Source organism: Mercenaria mercenaria, chromosome 9, assembly GCF_021730395.1.
Source record: "Mercenaria mercenaria strain notata chromosome 9, MADL_Memer_1, whole genome shotgun sequence".
Classification (NCBI taxonomy): Eukaryota; Metazoa; Mollusca; class Bivalvia; order Venerida; family Veneridae; genus Mercenaria; species Mercenaria mercenaria.
Genome location: NC_069369.1, coordinates 31,827,886 through 31,845,567, shown reverse-complemented (window position 1 = coordinate 31,845,567; position 17,682 = coordinate 31,827,886). Strand labels below are relative to the sequence as shown.

At 34.0% G+C, this 17,682-nt stretch overlaps 1 protein-coding gene across 1 annotated transcript in view; it reads right to left on the bottom strand.

Annotated features, from left to right (window-relative positions):
* Nucleotides 1-1,533: 1,533 nt before the first annotated feature.
* LOC123546854 (uncharacterized) overlaps nucleotides 1,534-17,682 on the bottom strand; it is a 42,393-nt gene continuing 26,244 nt past the window's right edge. The window contains exons 13-27 of the mRNA XM_053551158.1: nucleotides 17,235-17,324; nucleotides 16,536-16,696; nucleotides 15,441-15,585; nucleotides 14,426-14,586; nucleotides 14,009-14,158; nucleotides 13,569-13,696; nucleotides 12,511-12,756; nucleotides 11,653-11,812; nucleotides 11,169-11,288; nucleotides 9,741-9,886; nucleotides 9,030-9,135; nucleotides 7,129-7,257; nucleotides 6,272-6,411; nucleotides 5,738-5,929; nucleotides 1,534-5,274 (exon numbers count right to left, since the gene is read on the bottom strand). Coding sequence (XP_053407133.1) covers nucleotides 5,157-5,274; nucleotides 5,738-5,929; nucleotides 6,272-6,411; nucleotides 7,129-7,257; nucleotides 9,030-9,135; nucleotides 9,741-9,886; nucleotides 11,169-11,288; nucleotides 11,653-11,812; nucleotides 12,511-12,756; nucleotides 13,569-13,696; nucleotides 14,009-14,158; nucleotides 14,426-14,586; nucleotides 15,441-15,585; nucleotides 16,536-16,696; nucleotides 17,235-17,324 — 2,192 coding nt within the window. The 3' untranslated portion in view covers nucleotides 1,534-5,156. The remainder of the gene's footprint in view (nucleotides 5,275-5,737; nucleotides 5,930-6,271; nucleotides 6,412-7,128; nucleotides 7,258-9,029; nucleotides 9,136-9,740; nucleotides 9,887-11,168; nucleotides 11,289-11,652; nucleotides 11,813-12,510; nucleotides 12,757-13,568; nucleotides 13,697-14,008; nucleotides 14,159-14,425; nucleotides 14,587-15,440; nucleotides 15,586-16,535; nucleotides 16,697-17,234; nucleotides 17,325-17,682) is intronic.

The following is a 17,682-nucleotide window of genomic DNA, read 5'->3' as shown; positions in this document are numbered from 1 at the left end:
TAAAATTGAGCCGTGTTAGAAAAAATAAATATACGATTGCGATGTTCCTTCTTGCCGTAATGGCACATCAAATGCTAAAATGACCAGAGGGCTATAACATGAGAGCCATTCTGAAACTAGGTGTGTCATTATGACTACAAGGCACATTTCATGCTGTATGACGCCAATACATGAACTGTGCCAATAACAACTGGACTAGTCAACTGGTATTTGAGTATTTTTAACGTTAATTTGTTAGGTATATAATAAATGTATTTCATATTAAAGTGATATATATTCTTTTCCCTATAAATGATTTAAATTTATCATTGTGGCACAAGTGATGTGAGATGGCTATTTAATATGTAGATTACAACAAAAGTTTAAATTAATGAAAGTATAACATATTCCAAATAAGGAACTTCAACGTTAGGATAATTTGCATTTATAGTTCTTTGGAAAAGACACAGAGATTTGATCAACGTTCATATCAAACCTTTTAGCACGTTATTATGGGATTAAAATCTCTGTAATGCTTACAAAAGGTCCATTTCATCTTTTTATACATTAAAAGAAGGAAATGGACGATCTGTTTACATCAAAGATAAAATGCGCCACTTCTGCTTATACAGATTTTTTTTGCAATGTAATGCATTTATCTATATTCTAAATAGTTTTGATGTCAGGAATGGGTTGTTTTTGTCTGGTTGTTTTGCTGAATTTAGAAAAAGTATTTGATTCAATGATATTTGATGTAGGGTATATTATCATGATGTGTTTCAAGGGCAGGTGTGTCGCTAGGTTTTGGTCGTGCTAACAAAATACGTCCTAAATGCTGCAAGAGAACGGTAGATCATTCGAATGAATTTAAATTAACTGATTCAGTGATATTCGATGCACAATGTCTTATAATGACGTATTGTTTTGGAGTGGGTGTCGTTAGGTTTAGGTCACGCTGTAAAAGGACGATTGTTGATCCTTCGGGCATTTAGAGCGGACGTAATGGTCCAGTGATAATACTGTTCGATTTAGAAACCAGGGATCGTGAGTTCAATCCCTCGCTGTTCCAACTAAAATAACTAACATTCGGATAAGAGTCCCGTGTGTGCATGCTTTACGTCTAGCACGCCAAAGAACCAGAGAAACTTCATGAACTGGAGTATATTTTCTTTTTGGGAAACCGTCCAATATAGGTTACCGGTGGCAGCTTTAGATAAGTTTAAATACAAACAAACAAGTTTTGGGCTTTATTCAAAACCTAGATAATTAAAACACGGTTCCCAACAATCCTGGTTCATGGGTCAAGAAAGGGAAGGTTGTGTTTAATGATTATTTATCTATTAAAGAATCGCTAATCTAACATAATGCTTCATGTAAATTGTCTTTACTGGTTTCATGTTCTGCCTTGCCGCACACAAGAGTTAACTGAACGGGATATCACCGTCAAACACAAGCTTCGCCTTTGAAAATTATATGAGGTATCTTTCATTGACGTAAATGCGAAGTTGGTTCAAGAGAAAAACACAAATGGTAATAAAGAAAAATGAACACAACTGAATAAACGATAAATTTATTGAGCAAAAAAGCAATTTCTGAGTTGTTTTGGTAAAATGAAATTTATTTCTCGCTAAACTAATTCTCAACAAATGTAGAAAACTAAATTCATGGCTTGTTAACTCTTTACCCGATTTATCATATATCTAAATATTTTACCTTCGTGAACACCGTTGCATTTATCATTCAAGACATAATGAGGAATTTACTTAAGGGTTCAAATATAATGCTGCGTTTTGTTACTAGTTGACAACTCAAATACTTTCAATACATTCTTTGGATTGACCAACGACAACATTGCATTCCGAGATTGGTGCTGAAATTCAGTTTTATTACCACCAGGGAACTAGGTACAATGTGAAAAGGTAAACCATGGAACCTGGTTACAACATGGAATTGTAAACCATTGGACCCGGACACAGCTTGGAATGGTAAAACATGCCATCTGGGCACAGCGTGGAATGGTAAACCATGGGATCTGGGTACAGAGTGGAACGACAAACCATAGGACATGGGTACAGCGTGGAATGTTAAACTATAAGACCGGAGTACTGCATGGAATTGTAAACCATGGGAACTGGGGTACAGCGTGGAATCGTTAACCATGGGAACTGGGTACAGTGTGGAATTGTAAACCATGTGAACTGGGTACAGCGTGGAACGGTAAACCATGGGAACTGGGTGCAGGGTGGAATGGTAAACCATAGGAACTGGGTACAGCGAGGAATTGTAAACCATGTGAGGAACTGTAAATCATGGGAACTGGGTACAGCGTGGAATGGTAAAATATATCAAGGCAAAAATTCACCGGTATCATTGCGTAACCATCTGGAGAAAAGTCATATTGAAATAATATAGTATTATAAATGGCATGTATACTTGTTTCTTTTTGAGAAAGACTGGGTACAAACAAAGCAGTATTTAAGACCCGTTCGAGTTCACATAAAATCTTTTAAAGCAAATTCAATTTTTTTCATAGACAGTAGCATTTATTTCATGACCACTGTAAGTTGCTGCCCGTAAATTTTTATGGGCAACTTTATTATTTACAGTGGGAAATCAGCGGACATGACACTCGAAGTCATGGTAAATGAAAAATAGTTTTATCCAAAAGTGATCATGTAAATGAAATTGTCAATAAACGTGTATTCATAATGACCTTGTAAAATGTCATTGGTAGGTGGTATTGACCTTAGGCCGCACAACAGACCTCGGGCCTTTTTAAGGGCCTTTATGAAAACAATGTATACACATAGCAGATCGTCTAACGCAACACTGCGTATATAACTAAGTACACAAAAAAACCACATAAACATAAAGAATTATTTTCAATTTAACACGGAACAAATCATAAATCTTACAAAAATATCATTGTTGTCAAAGCCATAATGAAATATAAACATTTAGTATTTTTATGGAGAAAAGTAAGTATCTGTATTCACACTGGTGTCCATGTAATAATAGTTCGCTCATTTTGAGCTCTTTGACATTGGAAAATAACAAAATAATTGAAATCCAACAACAACTAGTTATCAAGCATGCCCATTTTATTCATCCTTTTAAAACTGTACTGGGATGAGTAACTTTGACTTTAAAATATTTGAGCCGCGCCAGGAGAAAACCAACATAGTGCGTTTGCGAACAGCATGGATCCAGACTAGCCTGCGCATCCGCGCAGTCTGGTCAGGATCCATGCTGTTCGCTTTCAAAGCCTATTGCTATTAGAGAAACTGTTAGCGAACAGCATGGATCCTGACCAGACTACGCGGTTTTCATATGGCGCGGCTCATTTGACATTTACGTGGTTCCATGTCGCAATAATTATCTCGTATTTCACTTTTACAAACGCACTGTGAAACAAATAAATACCTTAAATTTACCATGAAAATGTAAGCGAGTTACTAAATTAAAAGCAATTCATATTTTTTAACTTATTCCTGATGGGTTGAGGTATTAAAATGAATAGAATCACGTGATGGCATAATTAGATTAAGCTGTAATTTTGATTTGTATCTAAATGTATTCCAAATGTAAGAAACAACTTCTTCAGCGATGTGAAAAACTAAGTGTTGCGTTATACAGTTATTAAGTATATCAACAGTGAAATAATTAATGCCTGAGTATCTAATAAATACAACAGAGCAAACGATCAAGGTTCGAACTAAAGCATAATACATTAAGTAATAGCACCAAATAACGCCAATATTTAATCAAACATAACATCTGTTAAATTGACTCTAGTATACTATATAAAAAAGCTGAAATAATCTTTAACATATTTAATTTAATGTAAATGTAGACCACTTCATGGTATTTGCTCTAGTTAGTCTTAAAAATGATGTACCTGCGGTTATGGAAACACATTAGATCTTTAAAAAGAAGGCATGTGCGCGAAACACGTATAGAATTTAGAAATCTTTCGTAATTAAAAATATTTGAGAAAATGTTTATTTTATCAGAAAAAAATGTAAGGAGATTGGCAGCATTATGTTAAATTTGGGTACGGAAACAGATTTTTCACCCAAAAGTAATTTCACATCTAAACACTTACGAAATTATATAGAAATGTTTAATAAACAAAATAATTATTGAAAATGCCCAATAACTGAACTGACTTTTAGTTATAAAATGTTCGTAAGCAAACAAATGTCTGAAACGAGGTTCAGTACAGCGATCTATAAAAAGGCTAATAAGAGCAGCGTTTTGCGTATTTTCATGGACAACATAAATCTTAGTAAATATATCTCGTTAAAGCAATATTAAGCAAATAAAGGCAAAAAGTTTGAAGAGAATATAAACACAGCATGATAATTTACAATGATGAAATGCGTTTATGTTTAGGTAAGACAGCATATTCTTGTGCACAACAGTGACAACAATTGAGATGAACGTGTAAGTGATAAATAATGGAATTTAACATGAAATTTGTGGTTTTAATAAGTACAAAAATGGACAATGGCTTAACCTTTATATACTAGTAGATTGGGGCAGTAAGTTAAAAAGAAAATGATATAATGTACAAAATATGTTTTTCAAAACGTTTACTCAAATGTCACCAACTTTGTTATGAACAAAAGTGTGTGTGAAACAGGTTGCAGGAGACTTGAGACAAAGGAGTTGTATTACACACAGCAATGATGATTTCTTACATATTATCTGAACAATTTCTCACGACAATAACGAATACATTTCTAAGTACAATGACACTGCAAAAAATAGGTAATCTGGAAAAATGACCGTACAGCCAACATGATGTAACCCTAGGTGACACTGTTAATTTACAACAACATGTAAGTATAAAAGACGAAGAATTTTGAAAATAAATGAAGAATATTCCTCCGTTAGCTTCCCGACAAGATGTGCAAATTACCATTCCTGTCAAGTTTGAAAAGTATAAAAGGAGTTATCCGGGCACGAAATATTGAACGGACCGATTAGCAGATGGGCTTTTAGGCGAAAAGCAATGCATCAACTATCTTGACGGGCAGGGATGCTGTAAATTTCATGTAAGAAATGGGGATGCTGTACATTTCATGTAAGAAATGGTATGGAACGTTAAAATCGTTGTTTGTCTTTTTACAAAATAAACAGCCACAATGTGTCGAAACATATCAATCGCAGTCCTACTGACAAGTTATTCCTTTAGTTGTTGTATCAGTAACAATTGTCTTTCTTGGGACTGGATCTACTGTACATCTTCCAAGTTTATTTGATTCCACATATTGTAGTAAGTCCACTGGTCTGTAAATAAAAGACAGTTTAAAAGGTTTAACTTGACTATTTTTTATCATGTTTGTATTGAAGAACTGTTTCAAAGATGTGTGTAATTGAAAGATTATCCAAGTTAATTCAATGTCTCAAAAGACTGTTTTATTCGACGTGCTCTGCTTTGCAAACTTTGTTTAGGAAAGAAACAAGACCTCCTCATCTGTTAGATATAACAACATACATACATAAACAGGTAGGGATTAGCATAAACTCAGTTAATCAAACCATTTAGTAAAAGATAGATTGAAACAAATTAGTGTAACATTATAATTTATAAAAAAACAATTAAAGTTGTTTCTGATATGAGCTTTCTATATGTAGGTTGTACCAATATATTTTTAATATTTCAATGATGTAATGGTCAAAATATATTCGGTTTCTACTGTCCATTATTATTACTCAGTTTTATTTGAAAATAGAACAAGTGATTACACACCTTTCATCCAGGATTAGGTTTTGTACACTTCCTATGAAATTCGGTGAATCTTCAAATGATGTTGCAACTGAAACGCTGTAAGATACAGGACCATCGTCATCTTTGTCTTTCTTTCCATTTCCCCATGGGTCCCAACCACCACCATTGCTGTATGTAAACTCTTCACTTTCACCATCAATAGTAACAGTTACACTGAAACCAGTAGTTGAAAACAGTATATTAATCAAAATATGAGATCAGGAATAAAGTAAGGTGTATAAGGCTTGCATTATAAAAAGAACTGTGACGGCATGACAAAACCTTTTGGTTTACATCTGTTTGCATGTTTACAGAGAAGAGCAAGATATTTCTTAATGCAGGTCAATGTTATTCGACTAGACGATTGAAATAAATTGTTGTTGATCCCACAAGTCTCCTTGATAAAGTGTATTTGCTTTCAAAGACATCACATTTTCATATTTAAAAATATTTGAAAGATACAAAATGAAAGACAAAACAACTTTCTTGTTTACATGAAAACAAAACTGATTAAACCTTTTATCCTCGGTGTCGTCATGTATTGCAATGACAATGAATTCAGACTCCCCATTCAATGAGAAATCTTCATCATTTTCTTTGACTGTCTCTTCTGCATGTATGCCTTCTGTGTTCAAAGATATTTCTAGGTTGAATTTCTGGAATAATTCAGCACCATGAGCAAACAGGGTTATAAATCTCAAAATGGAGATATACTAGTATATCAAATATCTATGCAACACCTAATTGGTAATTATTAAGAGCAGATTTGCAATTAACATTTGCCGCACGGTTACATTTTTATACTGTTCCAAACTAAGGTTTTGTGACATTGGTAATACAAGATGGAAATTTTACTAAATATTTATTTTTCATGTCTTAAATGTATGTCATGGCAAATGATAACACAAGCAGACGAACTACCAACTATGTTATTTACATTTTAACGTGAGACTTACACATTGAAAAGAGCTATTAAATTTCAATCATTACATCCACAGGTCATTTTTCGTATCTTTACCGTATACAATAAACGTATAAACGTGAACTTATACCACAGTCACACATACGGCGCAAATAGCTACGTCGAGCTACGGATAGAAACGTAGTAACCCGTATCGATCCGTACCTGAGCCGTACGAAGCTTTCCGCGCCGTATGTGTGACTGGGGTATTAGACGATAAACCAAAGTTGCGTTTGACGTTTATTGTAGACTTCATCTGTCGACTTGATTAGCATGCCAGGAGTCAGGTTGTTGTTCTTTAAAGCAGATGTCTGAGTTGGTGCTCCAAAGTAAGACAGGAAAGAACTTTGGTACTTTTTGTAAGTGTACCTTCTTTCGGTTTATTTCGTTTTTAAAACGAGTTATAGCCTACCTCTTTATGCTTGGAATATTGTAGAATTGGCCCAAGAGAACCACGTCTGACTGATATATGTACCGTCTGTACTACAGTAAGGTTCGTTAATTCAATTGGGACACTGCTGTCATCAAATATCACACATTCCTTGAAAGAATCCAAACATGTCACTAAGTAAAAAAAGTAGGTCAATCTCAATTTTCCATTCCAAGAAAGCTACAATACTTTTTCTTCTCCATATTATCCTTGATACATCTCAGACACAATTATTTTAAACTCAATTATCAAATAGGAAGCCAAGTAGATTCTTAAACCTTAATAAAAAAAGGAGGTGATCAATACATGCTGGATAAAAAAACTTGGCCATTAAATTTTTTTACAATATGGAACACAAATGTGTCACAGGAGACAGCGTGCTCGACTATTTCGATGCTGGATCATGAAACATGGCAGGTCTGAGGAAGCTGCGTTTAATGACTCCTATGTAGATGATGATAGTGGACAATAGTTTATATATGAGTCAAATGTATTTAGTATTAACGGAGACAGAAAGTGTATCAAACTACTAACTGATATAAAAACGGACACAGTTCAAGGAATATTTCTGCAAGAGTCATGCATCATCTGGCATATCATATGAATAATAATGTGGAACAACTATTTTAAGTTTGAATCAAATCCATTTAGTAATAACTATAATATTACAACTCTGACCTGAAATTCTAAGTAAACGGGGGCATAATTCATAAAATATTGGTTGTCGAGTATTAAGGACCTTGTGTCATATTTTGAGGACAATGAAGAGGGAAAAAATTATTTTAAATGTGAATCAAACCCATTCAATAATAACAGTGTAACAAAGATATGGTGCATCAAAATTAAACTGAAAGTCTAAGTAAAAAGGGGACAGGTCATAATATGATGTGTGTGATAATGTATAAGAAATTCTTTCAAGTTTGAATCATATCCATTTAGTAGGCCTAATAGCAAAGATAGTGTACAAGGTCTGAAATTGTTAGTAAAAGGGGGATACTTTATGTAATATTGATGCAAGAGTTATGGATCTTGTGTCATATGATGTTGGTGATCATGTGGAGCAACTATTTTAAGTTTGAATAAAATCTTTTAAGTAGATGTAAAGGGAAAGTACATCATAACTTTAACCTGAAATCCTAAGAGGGGATAATTCATGAATTAGTTGTGCAAGCAAGAGTTATGGTTCTTGCATCATATGATATGGGTGATGATGAGGAATAAAAGTTTTAAATTTGAAGCAAATATATTAAGTAATAAAAGAGACGAAGTGAAAGTACATCAAAACTTTAACCAAGGTGTGGACGCGGAAAGGATGCCGACGTGGACGCCGACGCTGCGTCGAGTAGGATAGCACTCCATATACTTTATACAGTCAACATAAAAATGGAAAGTATGCATTTTCCAATATATTTATACATTGCAAAATTAAAAACAAAATGTCCAAAGTAGCTCTGAAGACTTCGTAAGAAATTGTTTAAAGGAAAAATGCTACTTTTGATAAATTATTTCGCATACATGTGCTATCGTATTTTCAAACGTCCAGTAGATTACCTGCTTTATAACATAACAGTCAGAAAATGAAAGAGTTCTTATTCACACTGCTGTAACTATTATATATTTTGACACAACTTTAATTTGTCCTGCTTCAATGCCATATCTATTACTCGCAATTTACGCTAAATAAGAGTGCCGTTAAAGGACCTGATACTTAACAGTCGGTAGAGCTTCGGAACGATGTTCCGATGCCACAGGTTCAAGTCCCTGTCAGGATGCACGTTTTTCTTACACTGTGGCATTAGCAAACTAATGAGGTAAAAATATCATTTATCTTTTCTTTCAATATTTTTCACGAATTTCAAGGCAACAGATGTAAAATGACTTACTGTTTCATGACACGTTCCATAGCTATGCCCTTCTGCTTCATGTATAATGTTGAAAGGAACTTCTTCGCCATTTATTTCTAATGACTTGATACAACCGACCATGGAGCTAAAGCACAATAAAGTATATACAATACAAATTAGTTTAACTTTTATTCATCCATATTAGACTCTGAAACAAATAACTTACTGTGGATTGAATAATTTTCGCGAAATCTACATTCAGCGTTTTCATGCTTAGCAACCTCATTCGCGGTGTTAAGAATTCGCGGAACGTGAATGTTTGTGCTTTAGGACATAATACCGATTAATATTCACGAATATATTTAATTCGCGAGAGGCATTTTTCGCGATTATAAGTGAAATAAAGCAATCGCGAGCATTTCTCAATGTACAGTAAGTTAGCTTTAACAATATGTCCTGTACAATGTCAAACCAGAATTACTTGTAACAGTGCAAAATGGATACGAAACCACACCAAATTATAGCATAAATATGACACGTGTACAAAACGAGTCTTCACTCTCCAATAGCAACAGCCGCAATGGGGTTCATACTTGGCATACAACAACTTGAACACTGCTCCTAGCAATGATCAACTAAACAATGTCTCCAAATTCAGTGTTACAACGTACGTTTCTTTCAAGTATCACACTTACAAACTCGTACGTTTCTGTGGACTAAACTCCAAACACAAAGTTAAACCAATCTCACCTATTTTCCTCGCGGAATCCACCAATAAAAATATTGTTGCTAATTGACCGCTGCTCTCGTTTTCCACTTTTTGCCGACTTGAAAACATTTGATCTTCCATTCAAAACAACATTTGCACTTCTCGTTCTACCACCTTTAAAACTTATCTGCAGAGAAGAAACATTTTAATCAGGAACAAACATATTATTGTATTACAGTAACGGAAGAGCTAATCTCAGAATTTCCAGTTTACTTTATATAATATTTGATATAGGTTTAACGCTTTTTATTTATGTTACGACAGTCAAATGAGTTAACTCTGTACCAGAACTAGCTTGTTCTCTTCAAATAAATGACAATTTCCCTATATGAATAACAGATGAGTAACAAATTACTTTAGATGTATGCAGATCTGCCGCATTTAACACGGACACCTCGCTAGCTGATCCAACTTCCGATCTAAGGATCAATGAGACGGACAGAGGGACACTAGCTCCATCACATAATACTTCCGCTTTTTTCAAACCGGGTGTATAAAATGAAAGTTGCTGTTAGCACATATTTTGAAAATTGGAATATGATTTACGAAACAAAAGCATTTTGGGAGGAAATTTGAAATTCGAAAAATATATTATCAGACATTCTTTTTGAGAGTTCCCAAAAAAGTATTAGGGTGGTTACCAAGCAAACACTGGTATATCGACCTATATTTTCTTATGATATCCGTTTATGATAGTGACACGACAAACAGCCGACATCAGCACCATTGGTCACGAAAAGTTTGCAAGTCTTAAAGGTCCAATACTAAGGAAAGTGAACATTTTAATTTCTTTTAAAAAGCACAGAAACTATTTCATTTTATTGGAAAATGAAAGTTGGTATGTAGAAATTCGAAATAAATCGCAATATATGTACAATTATTTTTCTATGAAATATGAAGAAAGTTAAAAAGACCTGGGGGTCATTCTGTCGACTATATTGAAATTTCAACATAATACACATACATTTCTTTGAGTTCCAAAGACCTTCTGTAAATTTTGACCTGCCAATCTTCATTATTTAGCGTCTTGCAGAAGTCTATGCACTGGCTATGAAAAAAATTGCCAACTCACTTTTCCTTAGTAATGGACCTTTAAATCGGACTGATATCGGCCCTATATATAATGCCTGCTGGGTGTATGTCATTTTCACTGCTAAATAGATAAGCAGACTTCGGATTTCTTTCCATTACCGTGGGCAAATTAAGTTCATTTGAAGCAATTAAACTAGATAAGATAGAAGCCAATGATAGATCTTAGTAAACAAGGAATATCAGGCATAAAAATGACCATTTTTATTGATAATTTAGAGTTGCAGTACCAAGATTACTAACACAAAACAGTGTAACCTATATGACTGGTTTGTCGGGCCAGGTTGGTCATTTTAGACTAAGTTATTTTCAATACCTACCTCTAGTATCTGATTATTGCCGTAAACATCAACTGTACTTTTGAGTTTTGTTTCGAAGCCACGGTAATGTACAAATACTACAAGCAATCCTTTTTCGACATAAACATCTATTGTAGTTGCCTGTGACAGTTAAAAAAGAAAACAGTTTTATAGAACATTTGTAAAACGCAATATCATTAATTGTTATATTATATATGTGCAATTTTAGCTGGAAACATATTTTGACTCCCACTTAGGTTCAATTTTTCGACATCATCATTTATTTTAATAATTGAAATGAGTTTTTCCACCTACACTTGAGCAGAATACACGCTTATATGTATTTCGTGAATTGTGTGAAATGTTCATAAACAATTTGCTATCTGACCCTTATAAGTTATAATTCAAATAATTCAACTCAGATGTAAAGGACTTAAATAAAAGCTTTATTCTACGAGTACGAAACTATTTAAATGATAAATTAAAATGGTAAAATTCAACATACCATTCGTTTAGGCTGAAGAAATATCACCGTTCCATCCGAGCGAGGATTAAATGCTATCTTGATTGATTGCAATGTCCGAAATGACTTTATATCTTTTAAACTCATTACTGCATAGCCAGAACCATCCAACAAAAGATGTGTCTGATGAGACGACCATCTCCTGTTAAACAATTTGTTCATATTGTAATATTGTGTAAGGTAGCAAACGAATATCACTTTCAGTCTTGCAAGGAGCAAAGAGATTTTCATAAATTGTTTCCAAAACTCGTCATATGTTAAAATGAAAATCCTAAGAAAATTACATGTAAGATTGTTAAAATTATAGATCACATGGGAAAATGCTATGTAAATATTATAATTTTGTACCTATTATACTGAATAGAACACTGTGCAATGTTACATCATACAACGTTTCACTAGTGTTTAGAAGGACTCTAGTAAACATAATGTTATTGAATAAGATGTGAGATATGGTTAAATGCATTTGTTGCTTAAGCTGTACGTAACGATATAATGACAATGACGCTCCATAGCAACAGCTTAAGCAGTTCTACTATAGCAAAACTAAATGTACTCAATGTTCCCGAAAGGACAAGAAAATAGAACACCACTGAAACCAAGTACATGGTGACTTTTTACAACAGCACACTGTACTTAAAGACTGCTGTTGTGATAGATGATAAAATCTGTAAAAAATTCTTTGGAAGCATATAACGCAACCAAGCAAAATAATAGCTGACTCGATTTGACTGAGTGTGTTCATGAGAGGTAATAAAGTATGCACTAAGTCATTTCGTAGTGGCGACGAAATTACTCTGTTTGCTTTGAATGAATTACTGTAATCTATAAACAACATACCCTTGTGACGAACATGGAGTTGGAAAGCTCTTGTTATCAGTCATGTCAAACATATTGATACTTCTTCCGTTTATTTCTATTCCCAAAGCACAGGCTGACAAATCTTCCCCAGAAGCACCAACACGAAGAGTGGTTGGTAGTAAATCTTGCGTGAAAAGTCTTTGTCCACCTGTAGAATTCTGTAGTCCTACTTTTCCGAGTATGCCGTTTTCGCCAACCATTGTGAAATTATAGCTTGCTGCAAATCTGTTCCGGGTAGAATGTAGAAATTGAAATGAGATATGATTAATTATTAGTGCTTTATATATTATAAGCTAAATACAAATTTAAAACATTCGTGCTCTGTATTTTGCAAGAAAACGTGAAAAAAAAACACAAGTTGAAAACAATAATCGTTGCAATCATTATAATACTGTATACATTATGTGTACGACAATGAGGATTTATTGAAGTAAAGTACCTGTTACTGGTTTACAGCGTACTTGAACCTGTTCTCTGATGTGTAGAAAAGATGAAGTTTAAAGTAATAATGCAAGAACGTTTACCTTAAGATCAAGCATGTAATTAAAAGTTTCTATAAAAACTCGAATATCTTTTGGAAGCATTGAACATAATCAAGGATAATAACAGTACACAAATCCATTAAGTTTTGTTTCCGGCAAATCTACCCTTACCCTATTTTATAATAGAATTCCACTTAATCCAGAGTTGAGGGGTGTGAGAGGTATTGCACAGTTCATTACCTCACGAAAATACTCAATCAAAGACAGTCTGCTATTATTTTGCTTGGTTCCAAAGGAGCCTCCTATATATAGTTTGTTTGATTGAGTCATTTCAGGAAAGGAAATGTCCAAAACCCTACACACATCACCTTTCAACCGGCTGCAGCGGAATTCTGTTAAACAGATACACGGTCCCAATGCAAAGGATCAAATAACATCACCGAGTCCAATTAAGAGGATGCTTTCTATGGCGGGTACACGTCACTTACAGACTGCTGTTATGATAATTGAATTCTACATTTCAGAACAATTGTAGTATTATCAACAAATAGTTACCTGTGTAACTGAATGAGATACCATTTGTCAGCTATTTTATCAGCATACAGAGTGTGGCTACTTTCATCGCCATCTATCGACTGAATGACCGTAAGTCCGTCCGTCTGCACTTCTAACGATAGCGATTCCTTCAATGATAGAACAAAATAATCAATTATGAGCCCTCCATGGGTATAATTAGGGGAATTCGACTAACATGCGGAACGGCAAGAAAACCTGGTATGAAGTGTTGGCTTGCCATCACTGTAGATTTAAACGTTGCTAGAGGATTAAAATAATGACCAAAAGATCACATACTAGTTAAACGAAAATATTATATAAAGATGAAATGCAATTTTTAATTTAATTTCACATCGAACCCGTTAAAGATAAGAGAGATACACACAGTTATGTACATGTATATTCAATTCAAAGTGATTTCTTTCAGCTGATATACTTACAGATTCCCCTACATGCATTGACAGTAGTCGGCCATCTGATCCCGTGTGCTTTAACATCATCTGCACTTGAGAGGTTAGCGGGTGACTCTCGGCAGATTGGTCAGAAATCGGAAACTCAATGTATCCTTTTTTCGGCACTGCCACAGCAATCTTTGTGTTGAAAATTATATAAGGTAATTATATAGCATATTATAAGTTTAGCGCTTCTTGGTGATGTAAGTTTGAAATATATAAATTACAGTTTACATTATAACAGTTAATATTTTTCAAAAATGCTAGTCTTCAAATTCCGTCTGCGATCACGTGTTGTATAACTAAATTCTCTGTCGACCTGGGAAAATAATCGCGAAGTATTTAAAAATAATTTAGTTTGGACTATTATTTCTTTGAGATAGTGTAATGTCTTCAATTCCTTACCTGAAGCGAGGAAGCAATTAGCTTAGCTCTTTCTATTTTCTTTCTAAGTTCTGTGATATTGAACCTAATCTTTTCGTCAAGCCGTTCCAGTGTGCCACAAGGAGTCGGATACAACTGCTTTAAGCGGCTGATTTCCTTTACGTTGTCTAAAACTACCTTTACTTTAACAGAAATGAATGAATACACTTAAACAAAATATTTATCATTTACATTTCATGGTCAAATAGACTAATTACATGTAGTTTATGTTTCCCCATTGTTCACAAAACATTTCTATCCTTTTATTGATTTTTCCTTACGAAAATATGTTTGATGTATATAAACAATTATCATTGTTACAAAGACATTATACTGTTTATACAAGGTTAACCATAAACATGCAATAATGCGTTTGTCAATTGTAAATTTTTTACCCAAGAAATTTCTGTATTTCTCTTTTGAAATCGGTAATAACTATCCCCATTAGAATTGAAATACAAATAATGTTGCACAAAAAGGTGAGCTAATTAGGATAAAAATATGGACACAAGAGATCATCTGCATGAAAGAATAAGAAATATTTAAATCAGCATTAAATATGAAACAAATTCCATCTACAAGATTTACGTTATATTTACGTATTTTCCCTATGGTGACATACTTTAAAAATGCTCTGTAATAGTTATTTAAGAATGATCCAAACTTTTTGTAAAAAAAAATGTTATCCAAACGAAACTCGATTTTATTTTCTCTCTCTCTTTTATACTATTATTATCCCTGTCATAGGTGTGTGTGGGTCGGGGAACCATTATTTTCTCCCGATGCCAAGTTCAGATTATAATATGTAGCAAAGGACATGATTCTAAATGACTAACACCACTAAAAAGAAATAATGCATATCTGTTTCTTAAACCTGAACTTTTTATCCATATATCTACACACCTGACGCACGGGTAGCTGGTCATATTGATCAATAATTATTTTCTATGCATATTATTATTATTATTATTTATAACTATAACTGTTATGGTTATACCTTGAGTAACTGCTTGGTTGACATCAGTAGGGTCTGCAGCATTTTTAGCTTTTTCCGATTGTTTTTTGTACACTTTATTCATGTCTTTTAGCTTCTTGTTTGCTACATCTACGGAATCGCTGCATAGTTCTTCTACAACGTCTTTCTGAATAACACAGTTAATGTAAGTGTAGTTTGCCTTTCTTTAATAATACTTATGAAAGGGTGATTTATTTAGGTGTATGCCTATCAACACTTCCACTGAATAGTGAATGAGTGAATGCATAGATAAATGAAAAACACAGATGTAAAATGATAGAATTAAATGAACGGGTACATACTGCTATTTAATGTGTGTAGCACTATTCATGTATTTATTCTGAATATTTAAAATAATGAATATACATGTATTGATAAACATAATTATTAAATAAAATGTCAAAGGAACCGGGAGAAGGGTAACAAAAGGTGTGTCGCTTTGTGAATTTCTTTATATAAGCCACAGAAAACGTGGCGTTTTATGTTTCCAAAAGATGTGCTTAAAGTTTTATCAGCCTTCAAAACAGCAGTATCACAGCGCTGGAAAACGGCCGTAAAATGTCTTACAATGCTAATATCAGTAATTATTTCTGGTGTGGTGTTTCTTGATCATTAAATATGTTATACAATACATTTACGCTTAAATCAGTGCCAGGGGTCTGCGAAATGCTGTTTTGCTTATCATAAACATACTCAGAGCGTCAGCTTTGAGTGCGAGAGGTCGTGGGTTCGATCCCCGGCCTCGTCATACCAAAGACGTAAAAAAATGGTACTAGAAGCTTCCTCGAGAGGACAGTGCTAGGACTGGTCAGCCCGGTGTCAGTATAATGTGACTGGGTGGGGTATCATGCAACGTGTCTACGGCGTGATATTCCAGTGAGGCAGCACTATAAATTTGGGCATTGTGTTCACTGCTACAAGTAGACACAGTCGTTTATATGACTGAAAAATTGTTGAAGAAGACGTAATACCCGAACACACACACACACACACACACACACACCACACAACACACACATACACATACACACACACATACTCGGTCTTGGTTGCGTTCTATGCTTTGATTATCTGTACCTTTAAGTCGATGTCATCTTTCACACCCTTTACTCTGTAGTGTACGGCATTAAAGTATGCCTTTTCCGCTTTCCATTTGCTGATAACACTCTTTGCGTTCTTTGTCTTGTTTTCAATGGTAGAAAATCTATTCTGCACCTTTTGCCAGGTAAGACTTATTTCTGAAATAACAATTCCAAACTTTAAGTCAAACAGATATGAAATACCGTAAAATAGTTCAACGTACATCATCAAAGTCTGGTGCCATAGCTTTCATTGGCACAGATTTTGTCTTCAAATGGTCTAAATCCTAGCGTTAATGTAATGACTTTAGCTTTATAAGCTTTACTTTGAAATGCTTTAAAGGTTCACACTAACAAAATATAAAAATAGACAGCAAAGCAATTAAAGTATCAAATATCACAAAAGCACTACATTTATTTTTATTTACGTTAAACTGTGTTTCCACTTGGTCGAAACAAAATGGCACCACAGTCCACTTAAACCACTTTTAATCGATATATTTGGAGTAAGCCATACATCCCATCAAAATGTGTACAGTTTTTCAACATTTATTACAGATTACAGGTCCGCCGTAACAATGAATAATTATCCAGAACTCACACGTTCAGGCTTGTTGTCTTTTATCAACTTGCGAAAATATTTTCCCTAAACTGACATAAATAAAGAGACCTGACTTTTTATGAGCAAACTGAATACCTTCCATCTTTGATCTGTTCATCTTTGCAGCTTCTAGCAACACTTTACTTCCCTCTGAGTAGTTATAAAGACGTTCTCGAATATGCTCATCTAAAAGATAAATATACAAGTTATATCACTGAAATGTTATGATAATAGAGTTCCGCTTAAGCCAGCGACAGGGAGTGTACTTCTACTTTCTTCTCATGAACGGGCTCAGTTTTGCTTGATTGCTTTCTTTGATTACAAAGCAGCTTACTTTTTATTACATAAATTTATGATATACCGTAAGTTGAATTGCAGTAAATGAGTTTATTTGTTTACTATATGTATATATTTCAATTTTACTTGATATCTTATTACCAGATGTGATTGACGCTTAGTAAATCTGCCGCTGATAATTACTTGCAAGTATACACAGTTTGTATAACACAGAATATGTAATATCTTCGTTATGTAAATAGTGTAA